General features: G+C 38.3%; 1 protein-coding gene across 1 annotated transcript in view; it reads right to left on the bottom strand.

Moving 5' to 3' along the window:
• Positions 1-404: 404 nt before the first annotated feature.
• Positions 405-15,885, bottom strand: part of ITGA8 (integrin subunit alpha 8) — a 110,353-nt gene continuing 94,872 nt past the window's right edge. The window contains exons 28-30 of the mRNA XM_018909752.3: positions 11,536-11,637; positions 2,520-2,642; positions 405-1,278 (exon numbers count right to left, since the gene is read on the bottom strand). Of these exons, the coding sequence (XP_018765297.2) occupies positions 1,192-1,278; positions 2,520-2,642; positions 11,536-11,637 (312 nt within the window). The 3' untranslated portion in view covers positions 405-1,191. The remainder of the gene's footprint in view (positions 1,279-2,519; positions 2,643-11,535; positions 11,638-15,885) is intronic.

Genomic DNA, 15,885 nt, shown 5'->3' with positions numbered 1-15,885 from the left:
CTTTCTTTTTGTTCATGCTTGGCTGGCTGGCATCATATTTTTCTGCACAAATACAAATCCTGTCACCCTTTCCTGTGAGACTTTAAAAACAATTTTATCAAACCCTAAACTTTGCCAAAAGCATTACTTTTAAGATGCTGCCAGCTTGTAGATTGAAAAATGAAAAAGGCAAAGATTTCTTTAGGTGAAAAATTATGGCAGTAGCTGTTCTATTTTAAGAGGGGATTTCAACAAAGTTACAGGGCAAAGGCCAAGAAATTTTGCCCCAGCCCCAACCCCCCCCCAAGCCTTTTCAATATTACCAGTGTGGCTGTGATAATTTAAAGCAGTGTTTCAGAAATGTCTGTGTCCTGTGTCAGTGTACAGCTGCAGCCATCAGCAAAGCAAGGACAGGGTAACTCATCCCTGCTTTATACTGTGCATGGATTTATTTATCTGGGTGTGATACTTGCTTATCACATGTCTCATCTTGTAAAGTGTTCCATAAATCTTCTGCTTTGCAAAACACCTCATAGCCAAGGAGGTTGTGTTCTGGTGTACAATGTGTTTACTCTTCTATTTACATGCAAAGTAAGTACATGATTTCTATTATTTTTTCCTTCTCTCAAAATCTATGTTGATGATTATATCAGATACTTATTACAAAAAGGTGGAAAAATAAATAACTGTGCCCCATCTATAAAGGTATTTATAGATTACCTTTGTGTTTTAGAAGTACTTTCACAGTACTGATATATTGCCTGTCTCCCTGAGCCATAATTTCATAGAAGTTCTTAGGGAGGTTTCAAAGACACTCTGTATGATACAGTAGCATTCAGAAGGTTTGTCCTGCTTCATCTTGTAGATGATACAGCAATGAAAGCATTCTCTCCTTGAGAGATTTGGGCTTGTTCTGGAAGCATCTCAGTATACCACACGTGCTCAGAAGCATCTGCTGAAACGTAGACTGACTGGAATATGGGATAAACATTCTGTTCAGTGGAAAATATGTTCATAAGGCAGTGATAAGTTGCTTTCTTTGGCAAGGATGGCCATCATGTGGCATGTTCTCAGAACATTGCATAGATCAGACTGACACCATGTCACTTGCAGGTACGAAGGAAGACTGGTTGGAAGGAATCTTTCATTTAATCCTTGTCGTGTTTCTAGTCTCTCAGGCAGGATTCTGACTTGAACTGTCACTCTCTTCCTTTATGCATCAGTAGTCTTGTTATTTGTCAGCTGTTGCCTGTCAGCCATGTCATCTTGAGGAGGTCTAGCTCTGTCAAAGAAGCCACACTGCAGAAAAAATCAACAGAAACAAAGATGTCATGGTAAGACAACCACAGGAAGACTCAGCTGCAGTTTGATTGTTCAACTTGAAATGCTGGGCACAATGTATGGCAGGCTGAGAGACTGTGAAGACATATCATTTCTATCCAAATCATTCCCTATGAAAGTTTTAGATGCAAGGCATTGAGTTCCAAAGCACAGATTTAAAAATCCAAATTATAGGAAAGCTATCTTTGCAGGAGATGTAAAGTTGACCTGAATGCTGATATGGACTGATGCTAATGAGAAATCTGCTCCTCTCAGTTCAGCAATGCACTCATTCAGAAAAGAGATTTAGGCTGACAAGCAGTAATCATAAGAGAAGTGTAATATGTGTTGGGAAATGTCCACAGGACAGTGTTGTGACCTAATCTAAAGATCACTAAAGATGAGATTCTTCCCACCTTACTTAAACTGCCTAACATTCACTCTTTTAATTGAAAGGCTGAAAGTTCAAAAGTGGTTGAAGTACCACCAAAAGGTATTTTCTCTCCTCCTTGCGTGTTTAGACATAACTTTTTGCTGCTGCTACCTGACCAGGTGAAGTTGGGAAGTTAGCATAGGCTGTACACCTAACCATAACCTTTAGGCAGCTGAAGTCAGATAAACCATATCCTAATGTAAGGAATTATTTCAATCTTATTTTTAATGTGAACTGAGAGGATGGACAAAAGCTACACTGGCTCCTTGCAATATAGCAGTTTCCAGTAATTTGTCTTGAAACTTGTGAAAGGAGTGTAACAGCCAATACAAAAATAGAAAATTTTAAAAAACAAAATATATGATATATTAATACAAAAGGAAATCTTCTAAAAATTAATTCTCAGAAGTGGGAGTGTTGTTCCAAGCTGACAAAAACTGGAAATTCCTGAATTATTCAGAGAAAACAAAGTCAGAGTAACTTCTTTTTGAACCTAAACATCCTGAAATAGAGGAGCAGAGGTCTTGGGAAACGGAGCCAAACTCTGTATGCCCATTTGTAACCAGGTTTCAGTAATAAAGGAGGACTTTGAAAACAAGTTCCCTGCATAAAGGTCAATGACACTAGCAAGTCAGAAATGCCAAAACAAAAAAGACACGTGTACTGTTGCTTTTAGTCCAAACTGTTAAAGATCACAAAATTCTAGCCCCTCTTTTTATCTGTTAGAATCTTTCAGTATTTTTGGGTTTTTTTTTAAGGCAACAGTAACAGGAATAATGGAACATACCTTCCATAAAGCTAGGGTCAGCAGAGCTAGTACTAGTAGTCCAAGAAGTATGGCTAGTATTATAACCCATAAAGGGATCTCAAAGGAGACATTTGGGGTGGACCAAATGACAGATGTTCTGATCTGCAATGAAAGGAAAACATCTAATGAACGAAAATGAAGCAAGTAAAACAAGTTCAACAGTAGAATACAGAGGTTAGAAGCATTGATTTCAACAGCATTTTGCAGATTAAAAATACACATTGAAATACACATTGAAATTTTCCCATGTTGACTTGATTTATTGTAATTTCCTTTCCACTTGTTCATGATAATTACTAGAAATGGAATTCACAAATACATAAAAGTTTTGTCATATCAGACACAGAAATAATTTTCCCATAATACAGAGTGGCAAAAAAATACCCTTCTGTTCAGATGCTTCACAAATATTCAAGGAGCAAAGTTCTGTTCACATGCTGGTGCAGCTTAGGCCAGTACACTGAGATGCACTGAATTACTCACAAACAATGGTTGACTTTGGCCCAAACTCTTAATTCAAACCACAGTAGATACCAGCAACATTTTTCTTATTTTAAGTTTTGCTGACATAGCAGTATACATTTTTTCTGATTATTTGCATTTCAGCTAAGCAGTCTAAAAATAAAATGCAAGCAGAGTGTATTGTCCTTAGATAAAGCCTAACACACAACATGATGTTATCTTCTTTAAGAGAAGCCAGGCATACAGACCATTGCCTAAACGGGAAACAAGCGTGAAACGCGCTTTCTCCTTGTCTGAGGCTCTACAAAGCAGCAGAGGTTAACATCACTTATCAAAGGCTTTCACTGACTTGGCAAACTTCTCTCTTTCGACCTTCATGTAGACAAAGAGTAGTTATAACCCATTTGTACTTCTCCTTCTGGGGACAGACACACTCTCCTCCATACTCTCCTTTCCATACCTTGTACAAAATACATTATATTCTCTCAGACTCTGCTTGGAAGCCTCCTCAGTCTCACTGAATATTTGCTCAGTCCTTGCTACTCCCAAGTGGAAGGAATGAGTTTGGGCTTTCCTTAGCTCTTTTGACACAATTATATCCCTTCAGTCTTAGTTTATTTTCTCAAACCTTTCTGTTAGCCTCGGAAGTGATTTTTCTCTGGGGTTTTCTCTTAGACTTCTCTTGTCTACTCCTAATCTCCCTTAGGACAAGGATGTGACAGATGGAAATTATTTGCTTTATGCCATGATGAAATCAGTTTGGAAAGAAACTGAGGACACAAACTCTCAAATGATGTTCCTCTTCTGTACTCAAGGTACAGCTAAGAAATCTACTCTTTTTAATAAGTTTCTTGGCTATGGTCAGGTCCCTAAGCTGCACTCATTGTAAATTTCTTACTATGTCTTTTTCCCTCTATTACCTTAGTGATTGATGCACTAGAAATTTAACAAAATACCAATTTCCAATTTGTTCATTGAAGGAACATCAGCCTAACTTTTAAGAATGGGCACAACTCTGTAGTTCAGCTCAAAACTGTTTCCATTCCCATGCCTCTTATTTCTCTCCTTGAAGATGGCAAATTTAATCCTTTCTGCAACATCCAGTCCTTTCTTCTCTCACTTTTTCTTGTGATCAGCACTCTTTCGTAGACTTTTCCTTCTGAAAGCACCAGTACCCCTGTCTTCCAGCTACTGTCAGGCTTAACTGGAAGACACTTTTGAATAGTCATTTTCACTTCTTCTGTGCAGCCAACTGCTCCCTACTGTGACAGAGATGGCAGTCTGGTGAGCTCTACTGATGCACGTGTTTTTTTTAGTATGCCTCACCAGGAAACAAAATGCAGAGACAAATTAGATTCTATGTAGGAAACCACTTGCTTTCTACCAAAGCTTACACTGAGGGTTACACAGAAAATGCCAAGACACTGCCCAGTCCTGGTGTTTGCACTTTAACATTGGCTCTGAAGATGAAGTACTTGCAGTGCTGGCCCTAGCATCCTTGATCTAACAAACACAGATAATATGTATCTTTGGAGCAGCTCTAAATAGTCATAAGTCTGCAATATTTCAAAAAGATAACATCTACAAAGAATAAATATGAGAGAAAATTAAAGCAAGGAAGAATTACTTTAAGGAAAACAACATTAATAAAACAACTGATGAAATGTCCCCCTTATGTCCCAACAGATATCCTGATGGTCTCATCCAGTGATCAACCATGCCTCTGCAGGAATACCATTCCTTTGCCAGCCTCCTCTTTGGGTTGCTTCTTAACCACTGCAAAATTTCATAGGCTCTCTGTGTCATAAGTTTCAGCTAGAGCAGAGCTCATTTAGTAAGTATAAAATATTCATGAATGGCTCTGCTTGTGCCTCAGAGTGGCATTAAAATGCAAGGGCAAGAGAAATGAGAGAAGGGTCATTCTGAACTGTCTGCAGAGATTCTTCCCAAGAAAAGTCAAATAAGGAAAAAGATGAATTCAAGTAAAAGGTTAACTGACCAGGAAAAAACCAGAAAGGATGCAGTTACAAGGGGCTGCTTGAAGCCTGTAGAAAACAATGGGCTCAGCTGTCCAAGGAAGAAAGCATCTCCATTCTGCAGCTAGAAAATCATGAAGGCTGCCCTGAAGCAAGCCTAATCACATACAGCACAAAAGTTAGGAAGTGCTGATGAAAATTCATGGGCCCCAAGACAGCAAAAATGGACTGATTCAAAAAACCCCAACTCATTCACAATGTGCATTTCCTCTGTTGGCAAACTCTGAGGTACTACACACATGAAGTTACAAATTTGAATTATTGCTTGGAAAGGACCTGACACTGTCAACATACAGATTGCATATCTTAAACATCTAAGATTTGAGCTTCACTACAGTTTCTAGTTGTAACACTATCACTTGCCTGAGCATGTTGCTGTGAATTTGGAGCACTAATGTCAAAGACTACTTACCAAAACCATCTTAAAAAATATTTGTAAGACAACAGAAAAAATAAAAGGCAAGCAGTGCTTTCTGTTGTCTCAAATTTAATGAAATGACTGACTCTGTTTCACAGCAGGACCAAACCACAGGGAAGACCCATTTACATGCAAAGACTTTATTTTGCCATTTCTGCTACTGATAGCTTCAGCCAAATTCCTAGGTGGCATAACCTGACTGAGATAAATACAAGAGGAAATGGGAGGCAGTATTGCTGCTTTGGAGTGGATTGTAGAACATCAGTAAAACAGAACAAAAAGATTCTGACAAGCTGCTCCTGGGTCTGGCCAGGAAAAGGTTAATTTTTGGAGTAACCTGGAGGAGGCATGACCAGGAGGTAACTGCTATAACAGCTCACATTATTACCTGAGGCTGGGGAAGGGAGTCTCTTCTGAAGTTCCTCCCAGTTGAGTAAGCCTGGCAGAGGGAGCTGATGTTAGGGAGCTTCCCTGTCAATCTTTCCTTTCTTGTACCCTCTGTCATTAGTATTGTTGCTGTTACTGGTAAGTTTCTTATCTCGTTGCTGTTTCCTGTAGATTGTTCTTATCTCAACTTGTGATCTTTACATTTTTTGCCTTCAGTTCCTATTTCCATCCTGTTGCAGGGTGAAAGGCACTGGAAAGCAGGGAAGCAAGCAAGCGGTGCATGGTTCAGAGAGTCACAGTGGGAGAACTAAACTGGGGAGTACCATTCCTAAACCAGGACAACAGTCTACTGAAATTTTACATCCTGAGTATGGAAATTATCTGAGTGGGCAAATTCTTTTTGGAATAGGAAGAAATTTTGGTTTACAGATTTCTTCAGATAGTATTTGACTGAACCACATCTGGTTCCTTGAGCACCAAGTCCAGTGTAACCCAATCTAAGGTAACTACTTCAGCACCACAAGTGCTTAGACAGGGGTGAAGTAAGCTCCTGTGTGGGGTTTAGGTCTGAATAGCTCACAGGGCAGCATATGATTGCACAGGAGAAGAGCAACAACTAGACTCTTAATGTGTGCCAATTCACTGTTCAAAATTAGGTAGGGTCAATCCAGACTTCAAAGCATGTTTGAGATCCTCCTCAAATCAGTGGAAACAGATTATTTTATTAAGGATGGTAGATTTCATTAGGTTTTGGATAAAGCTGCCAGTCGTGCATGCAACTACAAGAACACATGTTGCCTTTCCATGCCTTCTTTTATGTGCCACTTCTAGATAGTTGCTGTATTTGTGTGCTGTGTTTTCTTTTCTCTTAGGCTACGAAAACAGTAACACAAGCTAGCTCTTATTCTGATATCTACAGAGCACATATCAGCATGAATCCAGACAAGGACAGGTGCATCTCCCTGACATGCTAAACAATTATGAGTGGTGTATCAGCACTCATCCTTGTTTGTGCTGCATGGGTTCAGAATCATTTCTCCCTTCCTCCTTCTGTCATTCTGCTTTTACAGACCATCAAGTGCAACTTGTGGTTTAATTTCAGTAGCTCAGCTGGAGCTTGACAAATGTTGAAACGTAAACAAGAAACTGTATTCTTGTAAAAGAGCAGGGCATCATGTTCATAATCCTTAGATTATCAGCATTAGCAAAACAGACAGCAGAAATTGGTATATCCTGTATCAAGAAGACACTGCTGCAAAACTGGAATATTTCTCTTCTCTTTTAGCCTGAGTGTAGCCAATGCTAATGAAATATTCGCCTCCTAAAATCTTTAAACCATCCTGTCGAGCCCACACCCTTTTCCCATGATTCTTCTTTGTCTTAGATTTTAAAAGCAAGGGGATGGTTGTGCTAAATACTTGAGAATTATTTCCTGAGCAGGGTATTATATGTAGGCATCAGTCTCACTCCTGGCTGTGTGCATTTCCAGTAGGATATAATGCCCCTGGGCTGCCCCCTTTATACTCTACACAAAGCCTTGCAAGGATACTAATGCAATTCTTGTGAACAGTTTGACACTGCACGTCCTGAACACCCACAGAGTTGAGGCAGAAGCTGGAGGGGAAGACACAAACAAAACATTCCTTCAGTTTTGTCTGCCTTGTTTCACCATTTTTACAGAGGACTGTTGCTTCTTCACCCCATGCTGTCCACCAACATTTTTACATGTGATTTTGATTTAAAACAAGTTTGTATTTTCAGCTTGGATTTCTATTCTTCTCCATGTGGTAGGCTTAGTACTGCAGGATCAGAGCCAGGGAATGTTTCCATCTAAGGTGGCCAATATGAAGTGGATTTTTTACACAAGTGTTGCATGTTGATGCTGTACTTTAGATGTGTGTTAGCTTTCCTCCCTGTTCAGGACAAGACTTTATGCTGAACACTTAAAACAAAGCTTTTTTCTCTGTCAAGGGGGTGAAAAGCACATCTCACAGAGTTGAGAGGAGCCATCTGACTTCTGATGCTGCAGAACATCTCACACCTTTGTTATCCAAGGGGTGTCAGAGAATGCCATCTGCCTCAGGCACTGAAATGAGGGTGAAATCAACCCAAGAGTTATGGACTCAGCCTTTGTTTGCTATGGGAAATAAAATCCACACTGGTCTTAGCACAGATGCTGTCAGACAGTCTTAACTTCATAACCCCTCTTGCAGTTCCATGGAAGTCATTTGTTGCTTCTGAAAGTGTTCTTCTGGGGAGGCTTTTAAAAATGTGCCTTTTAAAAAACATACCATAATTAACCTCACTGTAAGTATATAAAATAAGTATTAGGGCTTTTGCCACTTTATTTCATCCAGTTTGGATTTTGCTTCTGATTTTGGTGTTAGTGTGTCTTCAAAACAGTGCGTCTTCTGATTTTGGTGTTAGTGTGTCTTTGATTCCTCTGGAAGGGAGCACAAAGCAGAGAGAAGCATATGAAGTAATTGGCTGCTTCACAGGCACTCCCTTATGTATAGATGGGAGATAGGTTTGACTGGTGCAAACTTCCAGCATCTGTGGTCAAAATTCAGTGCATGCCAGTGGGATTCTCACAAAGGTATTTTTTTTCTCCCTGGTTCTTTAAAAGACACATTTCAAAAAATAAAAATGACTTCTCCATAATTTATTCTGCTGCTTTAAGAAACAGCAACGGAATTAATTATTATTCTAGTGCTACTGCTTTTGCTGTCCATGATGACCTTCCTTTAGTCTTCAGAAATTTTCTTTACAGAGGCTGAGAAACAGGAAGTCTTTTGGACTCCTACATGTCACCATCCAACCATCACAGCATGATCTTCTTATATGTTCTCAAAAAATGCTCAGAATAGAATGTAAAAGCTCCCTCAAGCTTGAAGTCACATTTATAATTACACATTACAAATGTTTATGCAAATATATTTCATGAGGAATATAAGCTTGTTTAAAGTGCTATCAACATGTAATAAAAACTAAAAAACTGAGGCCTTTAACTAAAAAAAGTTATAAGCCTTAGTCTGAAACCAGTGTTACCCACTGGAGGACACTGGTCAAACAGTTTAGACTAAAGGCATCCACAGAGAAATTCTAATAAATGTTTAAGAAAAGCAACCATATTTTATTAAACTCCCAAACTGGCTCAAGAATCATAAATTAAAATAAAGCCATTTTCTGCTTATTCAAACTTTGTACTTTTTGCAATAAAAAGTACTTTCATGTTGCACATGAAATCCACCAAGTAAGACATTATTATTTACCATAATAATACTTGTAGTAAAAAAGGGAAAATTTTCTCTTGAATGAAATAGCTGTTAGCAAGGAAATTCAACCAGTTGTATAATATGTGGCTGCAATACTAAGACTGTCAAAATTAATGGAAATACTATTATAGATATCAGTGGATTCCAGTTTAAACTCCATGCTAATTTTGTTTGATGCATTTTCATTCTAATGTTTTACTATAAAAGATCCAGATTTTCTTACATTTACCTAATGTTTACACATACCTCTATATCATGACCTTGTCTTCAAGATCTATGTGTCCAAGACCCATATTCCATGATGATAAAGTCCTTAGAGCTACAAAAAGGACTATGTGGCTCTGTGGGTTATTGATGTGTATGGGATTACTCATGCCATTAAAACTTAGAGTAAATATCAGCCTGCCTAATTGGAATCCAGCCCTATATGAATTAAATGAAGGACATATGCTTTATTCTTTAAAATATATTATCTTCTTTATATAAACTTTGAAGTGCTAGCTGATTATTAGATATATATACTTTTGAAAATTGATTTAAAAATATTTAAATATTTCTTCCACCCTTTCATTGTTTGAAGGAAAATCATAAACCTTTAAATAAATCTTTGGAAGCTTTTAAACCACAACTAGTGATCTTTTTCAGAAGGAGCAAAAATATTAAGCTTTGCCCAACTTCAAGGAAATATTTCTTCTTGCAAGTGGAACATCAAAGAACTGGTGCATATAACACATCAAGCTGTAGAGCTGGCAAGCATCCACTGCCATGTCCAGATATGAAACTACATAAAAGCCTTATCATTTTTCAACATTTTACAGTTGCCATTACAGGCATTTTGCTGTAAATCATCTGCTGCAAATAACAAGCTTTATACTGGCTGGAGTAAGAGAATGAAATGCTTATCTGATCATTTGGTAGATCATCTGACACTTGTTGAGAACAGCAGGCTATCACCTGGGCTAAAGCACTCCAGTCCAGATGAAGGCCCCACTATCAACAGAACTCTGCACATGTGTTTCTGGTATGGAACACATGCTGCAAGAAAATAAAAAGAGCCCGAGTATATCTGTCAGCTTGGTGCCTTTGAACCTTTCTGGGTGAATACTGCATTAAGCACCAATCCTCTCTAGTGGAATCAGGGTTCTACTGATGATGGAGGTTAGGGTCACTGTGCACACAGAACCAAGAATTTACCTTGTGTCTTCCCAGAGCAAGTATCAATCAACCATTCAATCTGTGCATGTCCAAAACAAAACTTTAAAGCCTATATCCTCTAAAATATACTCAAAGTAAGCTCTAAAGTGTATTATCCTATTGGTTTTCTAATAAGAAAGTATTCTGTCTCTACTACTGCATCTCAACCGACTGATATGATGTATTTCCACATTTCCACAATTCAACTTGGCAAAGTTTGAACTGAGCTTACCTTTTAAAAGAAGGACTGTAACTGATGAATATTTATAAAGATGAGAACATTAAGTCTTAAAATTTCAGATTGCTCTTATACTGGAATCAGTTTTTGCTCTCATATTTTACTTACCTTTATCAGTAATGATAAAGTAGACTGAATTTTAACCATGGTATTAGACCCCATAAGAAACAAATTACTTTAAAGTGCTCCCCAAACCTAATCCTTTGGCACCAGTAAACAATTAAATCAAATTTATGCCTCCAAAATTAATTTTTCATATAGTACTCCAGAGCCATACAAATCTTGGTCTGCAAACTGCAAATAAGGTAAGTATTTTACTATCTATCTATCTATCTATCTATCTATCTATCTATCTATCTATCTATCTATCTATCTATCTATCTATCTATCTATCTATCTATCTATCTATCTATCTATCTATCTATCTATCATCTATCTATCACTTCTGTAAGGATTAGCAAGTAAATTTGTATCTTTGCACTTGATGTGCTGCGAGGTGGCAATCCTAGAAAGGCATACAGACCTCCCTGAAAATACAGATAGAGAGAAGTTGCTGTAGAGAATACACAAGCTTGTGTGAGAGAACTGCTGACTGGGAGAAGAGTGAGCTCTCTAAACCTGACAGAAACATGATTCTGGATTTTGCACAAAAATTTCCGCCAGATTTTTTCTACCCCAAACAAAGTAACTAGACACTTGCTTTCACAGTTCTGTTTTCTTTTGGGTGAAAAATCCATCTGAATTGCAATAAAGCAGTCTGCATTAGTTCAGCAAGAAATTATTTTAAAATGTAATAAGAATCCTCTATCATCAACTTCCACAGAAAGCAATGCAGTTATTTCCTTTAGGTATTACTTCAGGAATTTACACTAGAAACACAGGAAAGACCAATCTCAATATTTTCATCTATAAGAACTTTCACAGCTGTGATCAGAGTGACCAAATACATGTGCTTCACACAAAGATGTAATTTTCAGTTACTTACTGCTATGCTTCCCTCAGGGAGCTTTGCTGGTTGCACTTTATATGGCATGCTCTTAACTTCAAAGGAAACATTGGAAGAAAGACTGTAGAGATAATTTTTTCTCTGAAATGATAGAAAAAATAAATTATTAAACTCCATATTTATATTTAAAAGTATTATGAAAGATAAGCAGACAAAAAAACTCCAGAGCACTGATTTCATAAGTCAAAGATGGTTTCTTTTGGTGAAGAATGCAGGAATTGAGACCTGTATGTGACCATGAGATAAATACAGCATAAATCTGAAATACAAAGGCCACATGTTCAAAATGGGGAAGAAGGGTTAGATATGCAGAAAGATACATAGAGTTGTTTCTCATATTTCTCTCTGAAACTGGTGAGTTAAAAGCATGGGTGAAGTTTATGGGGTGTCTATGTTTTAAACCCTAAATCTGCTGAACAAGCTCAACAGCCAGCAAGGGTGTATTGAAGACATTTACAGGCCTATGTTGAGACCAGGCTGGTAAAGCTTCCTGATAACATCAAAGAAATGGCTGTGCCTTCCCACCAAACAATAGAAGGAACAACCATCTTTGAACTTCATTTACACAGAATCACAGAATAGCTTGGGTTGGAAGGGCCCTCTGGAGATCAGCTCGTCCAACTCCTCTGCAAAGGCAGTCACCTAGACCAAGCTACACTTAGAATGGGACTGGTTTCCTATTGCAGTAGAGCTCAAAAACCCTACTCACCTTGCTCTTTTACTATCAATGTGAGAGGAATGTACAGCAGCCATTGTTTAACGGCCACCTAACAAAATATTTATATAGCTGTCATGAAGCATTTCAACAAACTCAAAGATGTGCAGACAAAATATGCAATTGATTTTCTGGGTGCCTACTTGTATATCCCTTCCCATGTAAATCTGGGGTAGTGCTATGGATCTTTGAAAGTGCTTCAAGATTCTCTGAAAAGCATTAGATTGTTAAGTGCTAATATGGTCAATGGAATTCTGCGGGCTAGGAGTTATGACTGTTATATCTTTTCCCTTTATTATTATTATTATTATTATCCTATTTTTGCTACTTGTCTTAATCCTTTATGAAATATGATCAGATTTCATCACAATATTTGGCTGATGATTTACAGAAAGACAGAACCTTGTAAGTAAAGCAGTCTTTCCTTTTGTCACCAGCTTTTTCAGTACAGCATATTTGGAACACTGTTGTCACTTCCTGAATCTCCTTCTGCAACACCTTCTCATTCCTTCTATTTCTCACACATTTAGGAGTTCTTCTCCATTGACAGGATTTGGTTCCTGTGTGATTGTTCAACATCTTTTCATCAGTTTTTCCCTGTAGTTTCCTGTTGCATCCAAGAACTGCTTTTCCTCTTTCACCTGTTTTGTTGAGCCAAGACTGAAGTAAAAGGACCCCTCAATAATTTGGGTTACTATTTCTTTCCTTTGCTGATGGAAAAAGGTTTATTTGTGAAAATGACCTGAAATAAGCATAATATTAGCAAGGGAGCCAATGTGGATGCATTTGAATGACCATGGCCCAAATCAAAGTTTTCACAGAACTGCTATGGTTGGAGAGCATATTTGGAATTTGTTTCCTCCAAGAACAGTCACAGTAGGATTAACTACAGCAGTATGCTCACGACCATGTCCAGTTAGGGTTTGAATATCTCCAAGAAGAAAAACTCCACAATCTCAAGAAGCAACCTATTCCAGTTTTTTACGACCCTCCAAGTAAAAAAGGGGATTTTAAAATGTTTAAATGGAATTTCCTTTATTTCAATTTGTACTTCCTCACTGTTCCTTGATATTGAGAAGTGTATTCTTTACTCTCACCAATCAGATGTTTTCACATGCTGATGAGATCCCTCCTGAGCTTTCTCTTCTCCAGACTGAACATTCCCATCTCTCTCAGCCTCTCCTGGTATATCAAATGGTCCAAGCCCTTAATCATCATTGTGGCTTTTAGCTGGACTTGTTCTATTCTATCCACAACTCATCCCAGGGAGCCCAGGACTGAACTCCAGATCTGTTTTATCAGTGCTGAGTACAGAGGAAGAATCAATCCCCTTGGCCTGCTGGCAACGTTCTTCCTAATGCAGCCCAAGAGGTTGTTGACTTTTTTTTCTACAAGGGCACACAGAGTGGCTCCCACAGGACTCCAAGATCCTTTGCTAGAACACTGCCTTCCAGCTGGTTGGTTGCACTAGTATACAGGATTATTCCTTTTGTGGTACAGCACTTTGCATTTCCCTTTGTCACCCTCTATGAAATTCCTGCCAACTCACTTCCCCAGCCTGTTGAGGTTCCTCTGAAGGGCATCACAAACAACTGATGTATCAACCACTCCTTCCACTTCACTACCATCTGCAAATTATCAGGCTATCAGGTCGGTAAGCACGATATCCCTTTTGTAAATCCATCCTGACAGCTTCCAGTCATCTTCCTGTCCTTGAGATGTTTGCAAAGGGCTTCCACATTTTTTTCTCCATCACCTTCTCTTCTCAAGGATTGAAAAAATGCTGACTGACCTATAGTTCTCTGTATCCTCCTAGAAGACAGGTGTTACCGTATGCTTTCTTGCATTTTCAGGAACTCTTCCCAGTCACCATGAACTTTCAAAGATAATTGAGAAAGGTCTCACGTTCCCACTGCCCCTCCCTCAGGACTTCTGTGTGTATTCCATCAGGTTCTTTGGATTTTTGTACATCCAATTCGTTTAAATGTTCCCCTATCCTTATATTCCCCCCACCGAAGATAAATGTTGATAGCTGCAGGTTTCCTCTCTGGTTGCAGAGACCTTGGTTTACTGTATGCAGATTTTCCCCATAAAGACAAAAGTGATGAGGGAGGCTTTGGGTAACTCAGCCTTTTCTATGTCCCATTCAGCAGAAGATCCATATTTTCCTTAGTCTTCTTTTGGCTGCTGATATATTTACAGAAGCCTCTTCAGTGCCTTTAAAACCCTTGCTAGGCTTAGGTGCTGGTGGGCTTCTGCTTTCCCATCTCTGTCCCTGCATTCTCAGACACTCTCTGCATTCCTTATCCAACCCCTGCACAGGGTCAACTGACTCTGCTTCCACCTCTTTTATGTTTTACAGAATTATAAAGATTGGAAAAAACCTCCAAGATGATTGAGTCCAGCCTTTAACCATCTTTGTATGTCTGAGCTGTACCAAGATAGCAAACCTCCACTTGTCAGGATGAACAGTTCTTGAGCTTAAAGGATGATGATCCTGGAGAATCAGTAGTTCTTCTGGACTTCTCTTTTTTTTTCAGGATAATCTCCCATTGACTTCTTCCAAACAGATCCCTGTAAAGGGTGTTCTCCTGAGCTTCAGGGTTGTAGTTCTGGTATTTGCCTTGTCCATTCAGTCTCCTTTTAAAAAACTAATTTTCTCTGCAAATATGTGAGGGTGATAAAAAGCCAGCACATTTATTGCCTTCTGGAACTAATTTGGCTATGCCATAATTTTGTTCTTTTAAAATATTGAGAGCAGCTGAATGGTTATTATCAGAAAATTCAACCCTTTTCTTGGGGCCTATACTAGGAAAGAGCAATACTAAAAAAATCTGTCTCAAACAACTACACAGGCATAATCGAATCAGCTGCTTAACACAACATCAAAAGAAAGGGAACTATCAGTATCTATCTACTTCTATCAATTGTGTTTGAAATGAAAAATTAGGCTTGCTAAATAAGTAGTTTTATACACATTCATGGTGCTGATCATCTATGAGGTGCTATTCAGAAAAATAACTTCTCCTTATCACATTCCTTATTGCACGAAATACATTCTTTGTATTTTATTCTTCAGCACTAGATTCCTCCTCATACAAAATCTCAGCATGTTTCTGTGACTGTGCATTCAGAAAAAAAAGCCTGAAAAAAGCCTTATATTTTCAATCCTAAGCAATCCATATCAAGCAGGATTCTGGATATGATTATATGATTTATAAACATAATCTGCAATGGAGAGAGCAGAATATGTTATATTATTGAAGAAGTAGACATTAGACAATCAGCTGGATTGGCTAAGGTACATTAGAGGCATTAACTCTGTTGAAACCTCCTATAAAGGAAACAGCAGTAATGAAAAAATAAATCCTTTCACCTACTATACATGGCTTATTTCATTTTCAGCTTATATCAGCAACAAGAACATCAGAGGAGGGTACTTCCTGTGGATTAATGCTCGGCTTGGCTTAATAAGCCTGGGTTGTGACCACAGCTATCAGCTCGTCTCAGCCCTTGATTAGCTCCTGGAAATGCTGGAATACAGGAATGGAGACTATAAAAGACTAAAGAGGATTTTCCTGCATTTACAGAATTATGTGTTTGTGGTAAAGGAC

This window comes from Serinus canaria, chromosome 2 (genome assembly GCF_022539315.1).
Source record: "Serinus canaria isolate serCan28SL12 chromosome 2, serCan2020, whole genome shotgun sequence".
NCBI classification, from domain to species: Eukaryota; Metazoa; Chordata; class Aves; order Passeriformes; family Fringillidae; genus Serinus; species Serinus canaria.
The sequence above is the reverse complement of the archived record's forward strand: the minus strand, read 5'-3'. Positions and strand labels throughout refer to the sequence as shown.